Source organism: Wyeomyia smithii, chromosome 2 (genome assembly GCF_029784165.1).
Source record: "Wyeomyia smithii strain HCP4-BCI-WySm-NY-G18 chromosome 2, ASM2978416v1, whole genome shotgun sequence".
NCBI lineage: Eukaryota > Metazoa > Arthropoda > Insecta > Diptera > Culicidae > Wyeomyia > Wyeomyia smithii.
Genome location: NC_073695.1, coordinates 221,688,593 through 221,706,867, shown reverse-complemented (window position 1 = coordinate 221,706,867; position 18,275 = coordinate 221,688,593). Strand labels below are relative to the sequence as shown.

Genomic DNA, 18,275 nt, shown 5'->3' with positions numbered 1-18,275 from the left:
TACACTTTAGAGCTAGCAGTAAGTTCCAATGTAATAATACTATAATAATTATAATACTAGATGCGCAACTTAACTCAAAATATTGCCCATCGATAGCTACAACTTTGTCTCATCTTTCTGGCAGAGCTCGAATACGGTGACGATAAATTTTAAAGTGCTCGTCTGTCTGTCATATGAACAGAACTTCTGGTCAGCCAGACCATGTGCCATCTAATGGAGCAATTATTAATGGGTAAAATGGTGGGTGAGGTAGGACTTCCCATTAGAGCGGTTCTTTGTAAGTTTTTATGACTTTGGCAGTATGAGGCCGATCATTGTCATGCAGCGGAATTACGTTTTTGTGCTCGTATTATGGTCGTTTTTCTCGCAGTGCTCAACCTAATCGCGTTATTTGAATCGCATCATAACATGCATTGGCTTGGAAATTGTTAAGAAGGTAACTCTCAATACCGAAGCACGCTGTTCCTGCATTTGGCATGGATCCTCATTGAGCAATTCCATCAACTCAGTATCTTCGAAGGTTTTTGGCCTTGTTTCACGCGGTCAGTTGTCAACATCGAAATTACCGTCTTTAAAGGGATGGAACCGATCACGGCACGTTGGTTCACTTAGAATTTCAGTAAACATTTTTTTAAATCTAGACGCGTTTCAGCCGCCATTTTTTGATGAAATAAATGATGTAACACTAACTAACGTGTCAAAACGGTTGGTTTACCACATAACTCAGCTGGGATCATCACAAAAAGATATGTCAAAATCGACCAGCACTTATTGAGAACGCCACCTATTGACGAATAGCGAAAACTGAATTGCGCGCCTAACGTAAAATGATTTAGCGCCAAAAAGACTGCGGGGTTCGCAACACACTCTCAGAATTCAATAAAACTTTGTAGTGCTTTACTAAATTAGGCGATTTTGCATACGGGTCATTCCAAACGGAGTAACCACGAAAAACCACAAACTTGGCATCAACCTTCGCGGATTTGGCTGAAAATTTGAGGAATTATTCATTCAGGTCCACTATGAAAAAAAAACAATTCTGGTGTCAATTGGATTACCTCCCCGCTCTGTGGGAACCCCTCTTTATTGAAAAATTAAGCAGTTTTTGGTCAAAGCCTATTTGTTCTCTTTTTAGCATTTTATAGATAGATAATTTTTCAGGGATATAAACCGAGTACATGTTTATTAAGGCAGACAATATGTGCAGCAGGGGAAGCGAAAAAAAAGCGAACTGGAAATATGATACAGACTTGTAAGAATATACCGTCTGCCTTAATGAACTTGAAGGCTAACGCTAGAACACCACACTTTTTATTTAGTAGATCACAGAACTCTCTGTTGTACAAAGGAATTAACTTTTTCAATTCGATGCACAGACAAGTGAAACGTGCAGCAACAATGGCGGAGTTCAAAAGGCTTTGTATTTCATACATAAAATCTGTTTTGTAGACAGATTTCGACGAACTTTTTGTAAATTATGGAGAAGATTGTAATATTTAAGTTTTTTTTTTTTTAATTTATCTGGTACACTAAGTTATTATGTTAATTGATGATGATGGATTTATGTTTGAATATAGCTAATAATATTAAATAGTAGAGTTAAAAAAATGAGTTGACTACACATGTTTGAGCCACGCGCGCGTAGACTGACATAGACAATCTGGATACTGAGTACATCAGGGTTAAACCCCTGAAATTGAAATAAAGGCATATCGGGTTGATAAGTTGCTTTTTGGTTTGTAATAGTATATATATCTTTACCAAGATTTTTAATATTTATCTGTTTTCACGATTTATAACAAAGGGTTGGGAGAAAAAACTGAAAAGGCTTGGGTTTGCCTGTGGACTGTGAAGCTCATTATCGAGAACTATAGTATCATAGGATCTCTCTCGTAGTTTTGGATCGTTATCCAGAACCAATTCTGATTAGTTAAAGCTCCTAAATGTTAGGTTCGATTCCTAACCAAATCCAGATAATTTTCGGGTTGGAAATGTTTTGGATGAGCCTTGGATCAATGATGTTATTGAAAAATCGCTTTTTTTTTATTTTCAAATTATTGGTATTCTTTTGAAGGGTTACTATGTCTGTATTAATAACCAGTCCGTTATTTGTTTGCCTACTGGTTACATTGTATGTCTCTAAATAATATCTTTCATAGATAAATCGACCAGCTCAAACCGATGTAGGGGTATGAGGTGGGACCATCATCATCATCATCATTATAAAAGCCGTTGTTAAAAATAGAAATTAGTTCGAAGAAACCGAGTAATAAAGAAAACATTTTTGACTAGAAGTGTTGCCAGATAGATTTTTTTTGTATTTAAAAACCTAATTTGCCTTTTTCGGCAAGTGCAGCCACTTTTATTTTGAATTTGATGATTTCATCGTGTTCCTCGTAAAATTTTACCTGAGAAACACTTATCAACCCGAAGTTATATGAGCCAATCTCGAGTTATAGCATTTTTAACTAGTTTAAAATTTCCTAATTAAGTTTTCTTACAATGGACGTTAGAACTCTGAAAAATGCTGGTTAGTGAGTTTTGAAGATAATAAACCAAAAAATCCAGAAAAATATTACAGGTCGCACTCGATTATCCGGAGTATTGAAAAAAAAATTACTCCGGATTATGGAATTTTCAGATAATCGAATAACAAAAGAGAATATTCAAATTTACAAACAGCAAACCAAAAATAAGTTTTTTTGTCATTTCACTTGTATCGTCAGCATCAGCTTGTGCATCAGCTATTGCGTAGCCAGAAGTTATTTCCATGGGCAAAAGAGGTGAAGTCTTGAGAAATGAAAAAAAAAATAATTATACATTGATTGATTTTACTTTACTCAGACATGTCCCGAATATGCTGGAAGGGACAGAAATGGTAACAAATATCTCAAAATAGAAAAGGTAAACTTCCAAAGTAAAAATTTGAAAAAAAAACAGAAAAATCAAATTATTCCGGTTAATCGATTTTAGAAAACCGGATAGTTTTGGCTAACGCTGCTTATTTCGTTTTAAATTTGATAGTTTCATCGTGTTCCTTAGGAAATTTTACGTAGGCAACACTTGTCACCCCGAGGTAATATGAGCCAATCTCAAGTTATAACATTTTTACGAAAATAGTTTTGAATTACTTAATTATTTTTTCTTACATTTTAAAGACACAAGACGTCCGAAAAATACTGGTAGGTGATTGATGAAAAAAATAATCCAAGTAATCCAAAAACAAATATTAATTTTGACCGGATGTGTTGCCAGATAGATTATTTTTGTATATAAAAACTAAATTTGCATTTATCGGCAAATGCAGCCCATTTTATTCCAAATTTGATCGTTTCATCGTGGTCCTCGGGAAATTTTACTCAAAAAACACTTATCACCCCGAAGTAATATAATAAAACATTTTTGCGAAAAAGTTTTATTTCTTTTTAATTCTCATTATTACCTCGGTGTGATAACTGTTTTTTTCGTAAAATATTGCGAGAAACACATTAAAACTGTTTAATTTAGAACAAAATTAGCTGCAGTTGTCGAAAATTGCAAGTTTTGTTTTCAAATACAAAAATAATCTATCTGCTATAACTCGAAAATGGATCATATATCCTAGGGCTGATAAGTGTTTCTTATGTAAAATTTTCCTAGAAACACGATGTGATAATCAAATTTGGAATAAAAATAGCTACATTTGCCGAAAAATGTAAAATTAGTTTTAAAATGCAAGAAAAATCAATTCGACAAAATTTTTGGTCAAAAATTATATTTTTTCTGGATTCCTTGTTTTATTTTCTTCCAAAATTATTTATTAGTATTTTTCGGACATGTTACGTTGGCATTAAAATTGGGATTTGTTCAAAGTGAACCTAGATGAATAATTTCCCCGAATTTGAGCCAAATCTGTGAAGGTCGTGTCCAAGTCGTATGGACACTTCGTATATAACGACCCATATCGATTAATTAAAAAGAAAAAATCACTGAAACATTGTGTTTCCAAGTTTTTACTAAATCAATGTATCTGAAAATTAACAAGAGACAGAGAATTGTCAAGGGATAACGTTTAGAAGAGTGTTTAAACTTTTATATGAAAATATTAATGAAATTGAATCTGAGTTCTTACACTGAAAAAAAAAAACAACTCAAAACAAACAATTGTTTTTCAAAATGTCGGACATCATAGACTTTTTTCAAAACTAGTTTTTGAAATAAACAGTTTGGTTACCCAACATCTGAAATGACTGATTTGTTTAAAATCTTTTTCGATTTAAAAATATTTTTTTTTTCATTGCAAGGTCTCAAATTCAATTTTTTTAATATTTTGCTATAAAAGTTCAGACTTTTTTCTAAACGTCATCTCTGTACAATTTCTCTCTAGCTCCGATATAAATTCAGATAGGGTAAATTAACTTATAGTGAACTTCTTTCCTATAGTGTACCACCTACCACATAAATTCAATTCATTCGCACAGTAAAAAAAATTTACATATCTTTAAACGTACATAATTGGAGCATTGGAAACCATGAAATATTCCATGTGGCATTATATTCACATGCAATGTAAATTAATATATTGTTAATTTGCATGCATATGTACATTCAAAGCATTAAGTTTATATCACTTAACGTACAGATTTGCATGGTTTAAAACAATTCTGTATTGTGCATTATTAACGGTGTGAAAATATATATGTTTTTCACTTAATGTGCTAAAAACCGTTGTGCTTTCATTTGTATTAGTTGTAAACTTCATTTTTTGGTACTGTGCGGAAACTCGAGTGATTTTCAGAAAAAAAAAATCCATCGGGAAACATTTTGTCCAGTCAGTCTACATCACAAATACTTTTAAATTCCGATGTATGTTAAGAAAAATTAATTTATTCTGACGTTCCACTATAGGTTAATAAAATAAAGGGGTCCAGTATAGGTTAATTATTCTATATCGGTTTAACCCACTTCAAATGTTGGTTCAACCGAATTTTCAAAAAAAAAAAAACAAATAAGTAAAGTTGCTAAGTAAAGTTGTAAGACCTACAAACCCACAAAGTTTCTTTGAATTCCGAAACGGTGCCACCAACATTTGGTCGCCCCTAGGATAGATAACTTTTTCATAGACTCAGATGAGTTTTTCGTAAACATAACGTTGAAACGACGAACTCGGCGACACTTTGGCGTAGGCTTCTGCACACACTAGGGGCTCCAACTTTTTCTTTTACACTAAAGCATTGCGGTTTTCGAAAAATTTGTAGGCAATAAAATTTTATGAAGCTTTGTAGATTATATAAAATTTTTATCATTTGAATTTCCAAATATATACGAGTTTTTGTAACATTTGTATGAATTTCACGTTGTTTTGTGATAAACTTATCAACTCGGGGAAATTATTGTTTTTTGTTAGCTAGAAAATTTTCTGAATTAGCTTTTAAAGTTTCAGGTATTAGCGAATATCAGTAAACCATGATATTTTATTGAAATTCTCTATGAAGAAACCTTAAATTTCTAAACTTTTGAAAGATATGTTTTTTGTATTATTGAGATATTTAAATTCGAATACAATGTTTCATGTAAACGATTCCTGTGCATTTATTTCATGAAGCTCTGATACTCCATCCAATTGCTTTCCGGTCCTCAGCAAAGTTTCTTAGTGAAACTTGATACTTGACTTAGTTCGCTGTTTGGCTTCAAAGATGATGCTGCGATACTAACCTTCTTCGATTTCAGGCCAAAACTTTGCAGTTTTCAATGAAGTTGAAGAACATGAAATGAAACTTCGTAGAACACAGTGAATATCTGTCTCTTCTAATTTGGGAAATAAAGGAATCCACTATTTTTAAATTTTTTTCGTTCTTTTTTTTCGAATGCATTCAAATTTAAATATCTCAAAAAAACATTAAAAAAATATAAGATAAGTTTTGCTAATACAGTGCTTTTTCGATATTATCAACAGTCGTTTTTATCACGCTCGATTTTCTCACGCTTTATTTTTCGTTTTCATAACGATTTTTCAATAAGAAATCTAAATCAAGTATAATGTTCTTCCAGTAGTAGAAAGCGTATTTGAAATATCATTTTCTCTTGTGCCTTGTGTTCAATTCAATTTATTTGATTATTTTCTAATGCAACCGAGTGTCATATGTGTTATTATTTATTTGTGTCATCATTTTGAGAGTAATAAACCGTGAAATACGTATCCCATTGACCTTGGAGCAAAATTTACGTATTATTCGAGCAGTTGAGAAAGAAGATCTGCTAACAGTACAAATAGCCCTACAGTTTGGTGCTCACAGAACGTGGCTTTGGGTGACGCAACTGAACCTGAACCATTGCTTCGCGGCTCAGCAGCTGCTACACCAAGCAGCCACTGAGTCGTTGTCGGACATCGCCATCATATCGGACCCCTACCGCATCCCTCCCGGAAACGGAAACTGGGTTGCGGATAGGTCCAGTATAGTGGCCATATGTACGACGAGCAAGTTCCCGGTTCAGGAGGTTGTCTCAACCTCAGAAGAAGGGTACGTAGTTGCTAAGGTGAACGGAGTGTTCTACTGCAGTTGCTTTGCTCCGCCACGTTGTTGGCGAAAGGTTCACTCAGATGGTCGACCTCCTATCCATGGAGCTAACGGGCCTAACTCCGTTGGTGGTGGCGGGCGACTTCAACGCTTGGGCTGTTGAGTGGGGAAGTCGCTTCACGAACCAGAGGGGCCAGATCCTGTTGGAGGCTTTGGCAAAGCTCAACCCAGATCTGGCCAATGTTGGGAACAAAAGTACATTTAGCAGAAAAAGTGCGGAGTCGTTCATTGGCGTGACGTTCTCCAGCCCAGGACTGATCAAGAACTGGAGGGTAGACGATGGCTACACTAATAGCGACCACCAGCCGGTCTGTTATAGTGTAGACAACAACGAGAGGCGGCAAGCAACGGATAGAGCCAACACTCCGACCGGTCGCGGGTGAAAGACATCGCACTTTGATGCCGAGGTATTCGAAGAGGCAATGAGAAGGGAGCGCGAGGGGGGCAGTTGGCTCCGCCCGACTACTGACCAACTAGTTGCTATGCTATCGCGGGCGTGCGACGCCACCATGCCTAAGACTCGCCAACCTAGGAATGGGAAGCAACCGGTTTACTGGTGGACGGACGCGATAGCCGACCTTCGCAGTGCGTGCCTTCGTGCGAGACGGAGGATGCAGCGTGCGCGAAACGAACAAGAGAGGACAGAGCGCCGCGCAGCATTAAGTTCGACAAGATCGATGCTAAAGAGTGCGATAAAGGCCAGCAAGAGGGCCTGCTTCGATAGGCTATGTGCGAGTGCCAATACAAATCCTTGGGGTGACGCCTACAGGATCGTAATGGCCAAGACTAAAGGCGCGCTGGCGCCTGCAGAGCGATCACCAGCGATGCTGGAGCGTGTCATCGAGGGACTCTTTCCGCGCCACGAGCCAAGTCCTTGGCCTCCAGCGGTCGAGTCTCACGTCCGACGTTCCAGTATCTCAGACATAGACCAGGGATGGTCGGCCAACCTGCCGAGCATTCAATCCGTGAGCGACGACAGCCGTGTCGAGGCAGGGGAGGAGGCAAGGGTTACGAATGAGGAACTCATCTTGATCGCCAAATCCCTAAAGGTGAGCAAGGCACCGGGACCGGATGGTATCCCTAACCTGGCGATCAGGCTGGCGATAAAAACGGCCCCGGGCTGTTCATGGCAGTCATGCAGAGGTGCCTGGATGACTGTCTCTTTCCGGACAGGTGGAAGCGGCAGAGACTGGTCTTATTGCCGAAGGCTGGGAAACCGCCAGGGGATCCATCGGCATATAGGCCTATCTGCCTGCTGGACACCGCGGGCAAGGTGCTCGAGAGGATCATCCTCAACAGACTGGTGAGGTACACGGAGGGTGTATACGGTCTCGCAAGTAACCAGTTCGGCTTCCGGAAGGGCAGGTCCAGGCTGGATGCAATCTCTTCCGCCATCAAGACGGCGGAGGTAGCAATTCAGCGCAAGCGAAGGGGAATACGCTACTGCGCAATCGTCACGCTCGACGTGAAGAATGCGTTCAATAGTGCCAGTTGGGACTCCATAGCGCTCGCGCTCAGGAGCATCTATATACCGGTGTCGCTGTACAAGATTCTGGAAAATTATTTCCAAAATCGAGTACTTGTTTACGACATGGAGGAGGGTCAGAAGTACGTCCCAATTACCGCAGGAGTTCCGCAAGGTTCTATCCTGGGTCCGGTGTTGTGGAATGTCATGTACGACGGAGTGTTGAAATTCAAGTACCCTGTAGGGGTTGTGATCGCCGGCTTTACGGCGAGTCTATCGAGGAGGTCGAGTATACGCAAGGTCGAGGACTGGATGCGCTCCAGGAAACTGGAGCTCGCGCATCATAAGACGGAGGTCACGGTTGTGAACAACCGTAAATCGGAGCAACAGGCGGTGGTCAAAGTTGGAGACTGCACCATCACCTCGAAGCGATCTCTGAAGCTCATGGGGGTTATGGTGGACGACAAGCTCACATTCGGGAGTAACGTCGACTATGCCTGTAAGAGGGCCTCATCGGCTATTGCAGCTCTATCTCGCATGATGTCCAATAGCTCAGCGGTTTATGGCAGCAAGCGAAGACTTCTTGCCAGCGTGGTTTCGTCCATGCTTAGGTATGGTGGGCCAGTGTGGTCCAGAGCGCTAGGTACTAACAGTTACCGTGGTAAAATGGAAAGTAACTACAGGCTCATGTGCCTGAGAGTTGCGAGTGCGTATCGTACGGTGTCATACGATGCAATCTGTGTCTTGTCCGGCATGATGCCTATCAGCATCGCCATCAAGGAGGACAGAGAGTGTTTCGACCAAGTGAAGTGAACTCCCACCTGACACAAATCCTGTCAGGCCATGGTTGTTTCAGGCAATATTTGCACAGATTCGGACACGCGGGGTCCCCCATGTGTCCCGAGTGCGTGGAGAGTGAGGAGACTGCTGAGCATGTCTTTTCCGTATGCCCCCGTTTCGTAAGAGCGAGGAGCGAAATGATGGCTGTGAGCGGGCTTGGCACTACTCCGGACAATCTAGTCCGGAGGATGTGCGACGACCCGGACATCTGGAACGCGATTTGTGCGGCTGCATCTCAGATTGTCCTGGAGCTGCAACGTGTGTGGCGGGTCAACCACCAACACGCCAGTGATAGCTAATTACCAGTCTCCAGGTAGTTACCCAAGTAACACACGTTGGTATAGAATAGTTGACGTTACCTATTCCATGACATCAATATCACCAGAAAAGCGCAAAACATGAAGGCTAGTAGAACAAGTACCGATAACTGCATGAAAGCAAGCCAACTTGATATAATTAAGTGGCAAAATACATCTCGAGTACTAATACGGCAATGCGCAAATCTGTTGCTATGACAACTGTTAACCAGCGCATGCGCAAATGTGTTGTGTCTGCGCAGTGCAACTAGATCGGCAATTTCTGTTATCAGTGGCAGTTTTAATTGATTATAAAATGATAACAAAAAATAATATCCAACCTTTCAAAAAGAGTTGTTTCTTTCGCTTAAATATTGAAATTGTTTTCGCAAAGTTTCAACGTTATCTGGATATAAAATCTAACAAAACTAGAAAACGTTGTTAGATATACAATAACAAAAATCTGAAGTGATATTGGTTACACTGCAAGCGTTTTGTTTATCTTTTGATGGCGCGTTTTGACCCGCTTCGAATAAATATAGAAATCGTTCGTATAATTTAAATAGTAATTTGATCAAGTAATTTTAAGTTGGGTGTTGAATACTACGACTATTGTACTAAGGAAAAGCATTTTACAGGTACGTAGTGTTGTTATTAGATGGTGTAATGTCTTACGAAAAGACCAAGTGATAGTGATTGTCATTCTTGAACTCATGTTATTAAAAACATCTCCAAAACCAGAAAAAAAAACGAGCTTGTTTTCGAAATGCGGTTGTATTACTGATGAAAAACAACTTCAAACACAATATAATAACACAAGTTTTCAATTGCGCTAGTAGTATACTTATATGACTACTTTTGTTGTTACTTATTTTCTATCATGTTTTGTGTGTTACTTGGGTAGCTAGGAGGTTAGAAGAGTAAAGAGGGTGCATCACGCACAAAAGCCACTCCCGACGTAATACTTAACCGTCGTTCCGGGAAGACCAGGGCTGGAGACTAGAGGGGTTTTAGTGGGTCGGGACAGGGATCAGTAGGCGCCTGGGGGAGTGTAACTACCCCAGCATCTCTCCCCTAGTCTCATCCCCACACCCTGAGTTCTCTTCTCAGGTGTCTGTTTGCAGATTTCCCCGCCACCTTAAAAAAAAGAACGTGGATTTAAAATCATAAAATCAAGCGGTTCTACAATTTCGCATGAACAAGCATTAGACTCTCCTAGCTATACTGATAAATGGGCAGTACAAATCATATTGATATTACATGTATAATTGTCGTTAGAAAGTTCATGACAATGCTATGGAGAAAAATATTATGAACTAACTTTTATTTTGTTTATTCATTTGTATCTTGAACTTTTATTCCATTCAACTATAACTTTTACTCAAAATATTTTTAATTTCATTTAAATCCAACGCAGAAAATTCCAATTTTATCACTTCGCTAAATTCACGGTTTCGACAAATTCACGGTGAAATTTTTTTTGCCCGGTATAAAATCGAAAAAGCACTGTACTTGCTAATATCTGAGATTTTAAGTACTAATTCACAAGATTTTGTATTTGGTTGCGATTTTGTATTTTAAAATTATTTCGAATCATGAAAATTGAATCTAACTCGGCAGGGAGAAACGGACTCCTTCAATTTGTAAATATGTTTATCTGTTTTTTTTTGTCTATTTTATTTTAATTTTTCTGATAAAAATCCTAATAAATAACAAAAATCAAATACAGCTTTCTGAATTTTTCTACGGCTTTCAAGTTTGTCAAAGCCAAGTAATTGACAGCGATCATAATGCCGCGAAAGGTTTTTCGGATCACACCGGAGCAAGTCACGTAATGCGAATCGGACGAATTTATGAACACGTTCTATCCTTAGACACCAAGACAGCTCAAGAGGAAACCAAGTCATGGTGCAGTTTTCGAATTTATATTCAAATAAATTTAATGTACCTAATATGAAAAAACCAAACCATTATGTTTTGAAGAATTAAAAATACCAAAATCAAATAGTAAAAAATTAGAAAGCCTAAAGAAAAAATGGGTACGGAGGTATAATATCGCATATCAGGACGAAAACAATTATGAATTATTATGTGAAACAATATGTCTCCTTATAGAAAGTGGGCAACTGTGTTGGTGTCTATAAGGAGACATCTGAAGCTCAAACTGGAAAAAAATGATGGTGCACCCAGTCACCAAAATTTTCTCAGAAACAAAAATAAGTTTTCTCGTAAACAAATCTTGAAGCTACGAACCCGGAGAGCTTTGGCGTAAGTTGACGCATTTCTATACTGGCTAGCGGCACCAAATTTACCGAGAATGGTTAAAAAGCTATATTCTTTCTAGGCAACTATTTTGAACTTTGGGACAGCATTGTTTTCGCTTTTGTTGACCAGTGTTTTCTAAGAAAACATCTGAAAATTATTTATTTTGCAAAAAATTAAAACAAAAATTAGTAAAAAAACATGCAATTTGAATTAAACTGTCATATTCGGCTCCTCTTGTGAACTCAAACTAAAAACTTCCGTGGCTTATGAAAATGCTTTCTATATAATGGCGCAATATATAAGCTTATGTCATGAAAACTGTGAAATTGTTATGCAAATTTGGTCGAATGCCTTTCTCTATCTTCATTAAGCAATAGAAAGCTTTGAATTATGTCAATAAATAAATCATGCTGTTTTGAAATAAGCCATGTTGGAAGTTGTGCTAACTATATCAAGTCATAAGCATAAATAAGTATGAATTAGAAATTTAACAACCGTTTTAAGTCGTATCAGCAATCTGATATAAGGTAAAAGCGATTAATATAACATAAAGAACCTTTTTCAATGTTTGGGCTGATTTTTAAACTAATTTTATTCATAATTTTATAGTCGATTGAACTAATTCATTGAAACATTTTAAAAAGCATTAAAACCAATTAACACACTGATCGAAATTCAACATCTTAATAAGCTCTACGAGTATCCTACAACCTTATAAAACAACTAATATAGCTTTTTTCTGCAAACAACAATGAAGCATTTATGTTCTGATTAAACCCGCTTGTAATCAATTATTGCTGACGTTCGCTAAAAATGGTTTTCACAACACCGGACATTTGTCCTTTGATGCGCCTTATTCATGTTTTGTGGAATTCAAACTTTTAGTGTTTTTTGGTAGATAACTTTTGATTTTGATAATAAAAAATAAACTGGTTTATTTTGCTAAACCTGTCAAAGTTTCTGCGATATTTGTACCTATCCAAGACTCTGCAATAACTATCGTACTCAAAACTCGATAAAATAAAAGTTTGTCGTCGTGATTCGCGTTAAATTATATCGTGACAGCATTTGTTTCTCGTGGCAAAATAGGGATAACTGATAAGGTGTGCATGTATTGATATGTGAAGCAATTTTATAAGTTAACCTAATCAGGCAATATATTCAAGATTGCTTACCACGCTAACTAACATGGTTTAGCTTCATATTCGGCATTTATCTGAAATTATACTTGTGACAAACCCATAATCAAAGAAGATGTTCACTTGTAGCATTTTTAGTATTCCGTGTTGTCAAATAAACCATTCATTTTTGTAAACATTGTGATAATACAGATTGAAGCATAGTTAATGTTAGATTTTACAAAAGCTTTGAAAGCGATGTTTTCTATAATGCAATCCTTTGAATTATGCATTCATTTTCTTGCTTCAAATTACTCGACATACTCACTGCATCACGCATGAACAGCGCAGCTGAGTTCATCACGCGTAAAGCGCTAAATTTGCTCAAACGAGTGTAAAATGTTAAACGTAATTAGCGTAGCTCTGTAATTGCAACCCTCCCAGCCCGATAGGCGAGCGTCCGCCATACACCAAAAAGCTCATCCAAATTCACGCTCTGAAAATCCATCATCATTTCTGTAGATTGGTTTTATACTACATCGCAATTTGCCGCCTCAACCCCCGCTAGCACGTAAGCATGTGGGCCCTACTCGGCTCGGAACGCAGCCAAACCGGAGCCCTTTTGTGTAACTAATTTGCATGTAACTCTTTTGTGATAATCATGTAACCATCGATGTGAAGCATTGTTAAACCTCTGTTGATTGCAGCACACAAAGTTGAACATAAATATTTATTCTGTTCGATTGCTAACCTTTGTCGCAACTTTATCAATGAATGAAAACGCATAAAATCAGCACTTAATAATCAAACGCGCTCCACAGCTGGAGCTTTAATATTCGGAAGTCATCAATTATTAATCTTTACACACTTTTCTTTTTGTTCGTTCCCTTTTTAAAACAATTTCCGGACCGCTACCGGAACACCTGTCACCTTCATCATGCAAAAAAATCATTATTAACAACACCAACAACTACAACGACCGTCCCACGCCGTCGCTGGAACAGGTGCAATCTATGTCGTGGATGAGCTGGACTACGAGCAAAAGCAAAGTTATGAACTTTTAATTAGAGCTACGGACAGCGTTTCCGGTGTGTCGGCCGAAGTACCGGTTTCGGTGCTGGTGCAGGACGTCAACGATTGCCCGCCGGAGATCGAGCAGGACAGCTACAACATTAGCGTATCCGAGCGAGCCCAGTTCGGTACGGCCATACTGAAGGTACAGGCCAAGGATAACGACACCGGTAAGTTTCTACCCCGTTGAACCTAACGCCATATTCTGCTAATCCTCGCTATATAATAACGCTATTAGGCTATAAATTGCGCAAAGAATGATACAATCTCATCTTGAACAAAGGTGGTGCGCCTCCATTGTTCCATCCAACGATGGAGACGCATGGTCATTGGCTCTACTACAGCAATCGTAAACTATGTTAATTTTTATAATGCAGTGACAATCGGCAAAAGCAATTAACACGGTGTGATGTTGTGCACATTTCCGCAAAACAAACACTATTAAGCCAAAGTAGTATAAAAAAAAAATAAACGAGCAATCTTCCGGTAACTTTTTTCAATGGTCAAGCATACCGACTGTTACCGGAACGATCGAAATGGATTCGGCTAGTGAATGTTTTTCTGTAAACTTTTATTACATGTTGTTTGACTTTTAGTTCGCTGCACTTCGTCATCGACAGCGTGAAAGGTCGTGTTCGTCCTAGTTACAAAGATCTGTTCTCCTGTGGTTTAGAAACTAGTCAAACATTCTATGAAACGTCGTCAAATGACTGTGTGACAATAATGCACCAGTCGTCGTCATCGCCGTTGTCGCCTGAAAACTTTTCCTCAGCCACAAAAGCGCACTCCAATCATCAGTTATGCGCTATTCTGTTCGTAAAATTTACTGACTTAAGAGCACCGGATTGGTGAGGTGGAGGTCTATTATCAGCAATTAGTGGCGATTTTACCTTTTCCATTCTTTGCTGCTGCCCATTTCGTTCCGGCAGAGCTGTAACTTGTACAGTTTCTTTCGTAAAGCTTCGAGAAAGATAGTGCAGTTGTCAGAGTGCACCATGTGCACTCTCTACAAGCTGCCGGCAACAGCGATGTATCTAATCGATAGACAGTTCCGACAGGTACTCGGGAAGCGTATTATCCTTACAGTCGAACAAAACATCTTCGATATCTTACTAATGAGTTTCCTTACTGAACGTGGGTTATCGATTTGGACAGCATTAAGAAATGAGTTTTTAATTGGTTTATCAGTGGAAAATTAATATTTCGACTGAAATTTTACCCTGCCCGAATTAATTGGCGTAACTTATTATATTTTTATATATTGCAAAGCTGCAAAAGATTACGTTTGTATAACTTGATTTTAATTGTTTTATATATTGCTGGAGGAAGTGATTGGTAATTGGAAATTGCGAAGATATTTCACATTATACCTATTGTGAAAATCATCACAAACAACAAATTATAGCGAAGCAAATCTATAACAAAAAAAAAATCCTCCGTCCCTACATGACCCATTTTCGCTAGTGCAGCATTGAGCGGAAGTATAAAAGAGCAGTTATCTGTACGATTCAGCCATTCAGCTCGTTATGTCAAGCAAATAAATCAAAACATTTCAATTGAAACTTGTTTACCAAACGTCGGAGAGAAGTAGAAAGGCACAAATAACTTGAATGCTCTCACTGTCCCGGAACTGCAGCGAGAGTTTGTTTGCGGACTAATTGCAGCATCAACTGCTGCTTGTTTTCGAAAGCTTGCGTTGAGCTGATAAATTAGTTTCCCTTTTCCGTTGTCGCCAACGCGGTCCGTCATGGCGCTAGCGGAGCTCGAGTGAGGGCAAACCTAAATTTTGTCCTGAATAAAATAAATCTCTATATAACATAAAATTAACTTAAACTTTTTCCACGTTACAGGAATCAATCAAGTCATCACCTACGCGTTACAGACCGACTCGAAAAACACGTCAGAATACTTCCACATGGATCCCGCCGATGGTGTGATATACTTGAAGAAATCACTGGATCACGAAACGCTTAGCCATCATCACTTCACGGTAATCGCCAGCGATAAGGGCGTTCCAAGCTTAAGTTCTACGGCGCACGTCTGGGTTTCCGTAATGGACATGAACGACAATCCACCCAAATTTGAGCAACCATCGTACACCTGTGTGCTCTCGCAGCATGCCACACGCGGTCAGTTCGTGACGGTGGTTTCCGCATCCGATCCGGATTACATTGACCATGACCGGCTAACGTACACCATCGCGCAAGGCAATGAGCTACAAACTTATGACATCAACCCCGTGAGCGGGGTTATCACTCTGGTTAATATGCAAAACTTTGCCGAAAAACATGTCACCATCCTGAACGTTTCGGTCACCGATGGCGTCTACACCAGCTTCACACGGGTTAAGATCACAATCTTGCCGGCGAATCTACACAACCCTAGCTTCGAGCATCTCTCCTACGATGTGAAGGTGAACGAGAATCAGCTGGCGGGTCGACTGGTTACCACGGTGAGTATCGAGTGCAAATAATTTTCCTGCATTAATATCCTGAGAATAACGAGTCAACAAAAAATTGCTTGATCTTACTGCGACCCGAAACCAACGCAAATGATAAAAAAACGCAGAATAAGTCTAATTGAAATTTCCACCTTTTTCACTCCTACAATGACAGCGTTTGCCTGCAGGTTTTGTAGCATCGCAAGAGAATATTATTTTTTCCGCACACTCAAACACGCCATTTTCACCCATCATTGCCACGCGCGTACTAACCAGAAAATTACCCTCGGAATCGGAAACCGAACAGCGATAGCACCTGCATCGTGCTCCGCCATTCCGCGGCGTAGGTATCTTTTGCCTCCGTCGGCGAACACTTCCGTGTGCATTGAGGTTAAACGTATGCAAAACCCATTTCATCTGTTCCCGGGCTCCCCACAGCGGGTAGGCTACACTAAAATAACACACCGGTCGGTGTTGCCTCTTGCTGGCACTGCAATGCCACCGCCGTCATCCTTGGTGGTGGCGGCGCCAATCAACGCGTCCGCATGCTTATAATTAAATTTTATAGCGAGAAATAAATTAGTCCTGACAGCGCGATTTCCCATGCCCAAGCGACATGCCAGGGCCGTTTAGCCGACACTTGAATGGCGTAGGAATAAAAATCTTAATTGTTCAGCTCAGATACAATAGTTAAGTGGCTCGTACATCCTCCTCGAACAGCAAGCAATTGATTCTGCGAGTATCCCGAGAGTTACGGTTATTCGGAGCTGCTGTTTCGCAATCGCAATTTAATTGTACGGCTTAAATTGGTTTCTTCCCCGTAACGAGATCTGCGTCAGACATCCGATAGATAATGAATTTACGGGCTTTGGTAATTCACTCCTATGGAGCACTGCTCGAAAAAGTATTCTCACTAAGACTTGAATAGGAGGACTAATGTCAGAGCGTAGGATGCCTTTCGAACCAGCAACTAAAATATCCATAGAACGTAAATATCGAACGTAGCGTTCATTTTGCGATACTTTTTACATTGTTCTCGTTATTTGATTGAAAATAAAAGCTTGAACTATCACACCTTTTGTGAATGATTCCGGCTGTCAACTTTAGTGTTCTCCATTAGTTGAAAATTTATTTCATCTGTTCCAGTCTTCATCTCCATTCCGTATTTCTACTTTACTTGAACTCCACTTTATCTCACAGCTTGGATCAGAATCCAATGAAACATTTTGGCCTTAACAAGTACGGTTGATGATTTTTAGAGAAATGTGCTTGCTTAAGTTGTATTGACTGCCTTCAAGCAATATTTATAAACCATTTAACCTCTTTCATTATTGAACTAAAATAAACAGCAAATGAATTATCAAACTAAACTGTGAAAATTCAGCAAGATGCTGTTGATGAACAAATTCTTTTAAACATTTTTTTTGAATTATGTATTCATTACGATACAAGTTTCTTCCACTGTGCAAAAGAGTAGCTATGAATCTCAATATTGCAATGCTTAACCATCTAGTACCCAAGTTATTTTCAGACGGATTTTTCGTTAAAAAGTGCGAAAAGTATTTATATTCATTGGAAATATGTCAAAGAATGTTGCTTATTTTGTTGAAAAAATACCTTGGCATTTGCATACACTAGTGACATAACAATTATTTTCGGAAAAAGTCAATTTTTTTATTATCTTTATGTTTTCCAAACAATGCACGGTGCCGTAAATAAAAATGTTTTTCGATTTTTGAATGAAAAATTTACAATAGTTTCGATTCTGTACATCTTTGAAGAAAAAACATGACAAAACGCTGCAAAACCAAAACAAATATTTTTTTCATCCATCCAAGTCGTTAAGAGACTCCAAGAAGCTAGCGAAACCACCTGGGGAAGCTAGTATTAATCTCCATCTATCGAGTGAAGACTGTTGTTTTGACGTTGGACTACGTCCAACCGCACTATATTGAAATACATTCTACAGAAACTAAAGCCAAGGTGTAACGTTGGAATGAAAGATTTCAAACGGTAATACTGATGTAACCAAATGATGGATTACAATAATCAATATGTCGTTGAATTGATAAAATGATGAACAATTTTGTGATTCTTCAGTTATCATTATCGTTTCATTGTTGAACAGTGAAAATTTCATAAAAGTTTCGAGGTCGAATTTTCACGAACAATGTACCAATCACATGCGAGCACGCCTGGCACAGACTTCATGAGTAGATACCA

The 18,275-nt window shown here is 38.7% G+C and overlaps 1 protein-coding gene across 11 annotated transcripts in view; it reads left to right on the top strand.

Moving 5' to 3' along the window:
• The window catches only part of LOC129725427 (fat-like cadherin-related tumor suppressor homolog), a 682,871-nt gene that overhangs the window by 636,351 nt on the left and 28,245 nt on the right, over nt 1-18,275 (top strand). For all 11 annotated transcript variants that reach the window (XM_055681264.1, XM_055681263.1, XM_055681262.1 and 8 more), the window contains 2 exons: nt 13,546-13,782; nt 15,463-16,064. In XM_055681264.1, coding sequence (XP_055537239.1) covers nt 13,546-13,782; nt 15,463-16,064 — 839 coding nt within the window. The remainder of the gene's footprint in view (nt 1-13,545; nt 13,783-15,462; nt 16,065-18,275) is intronic.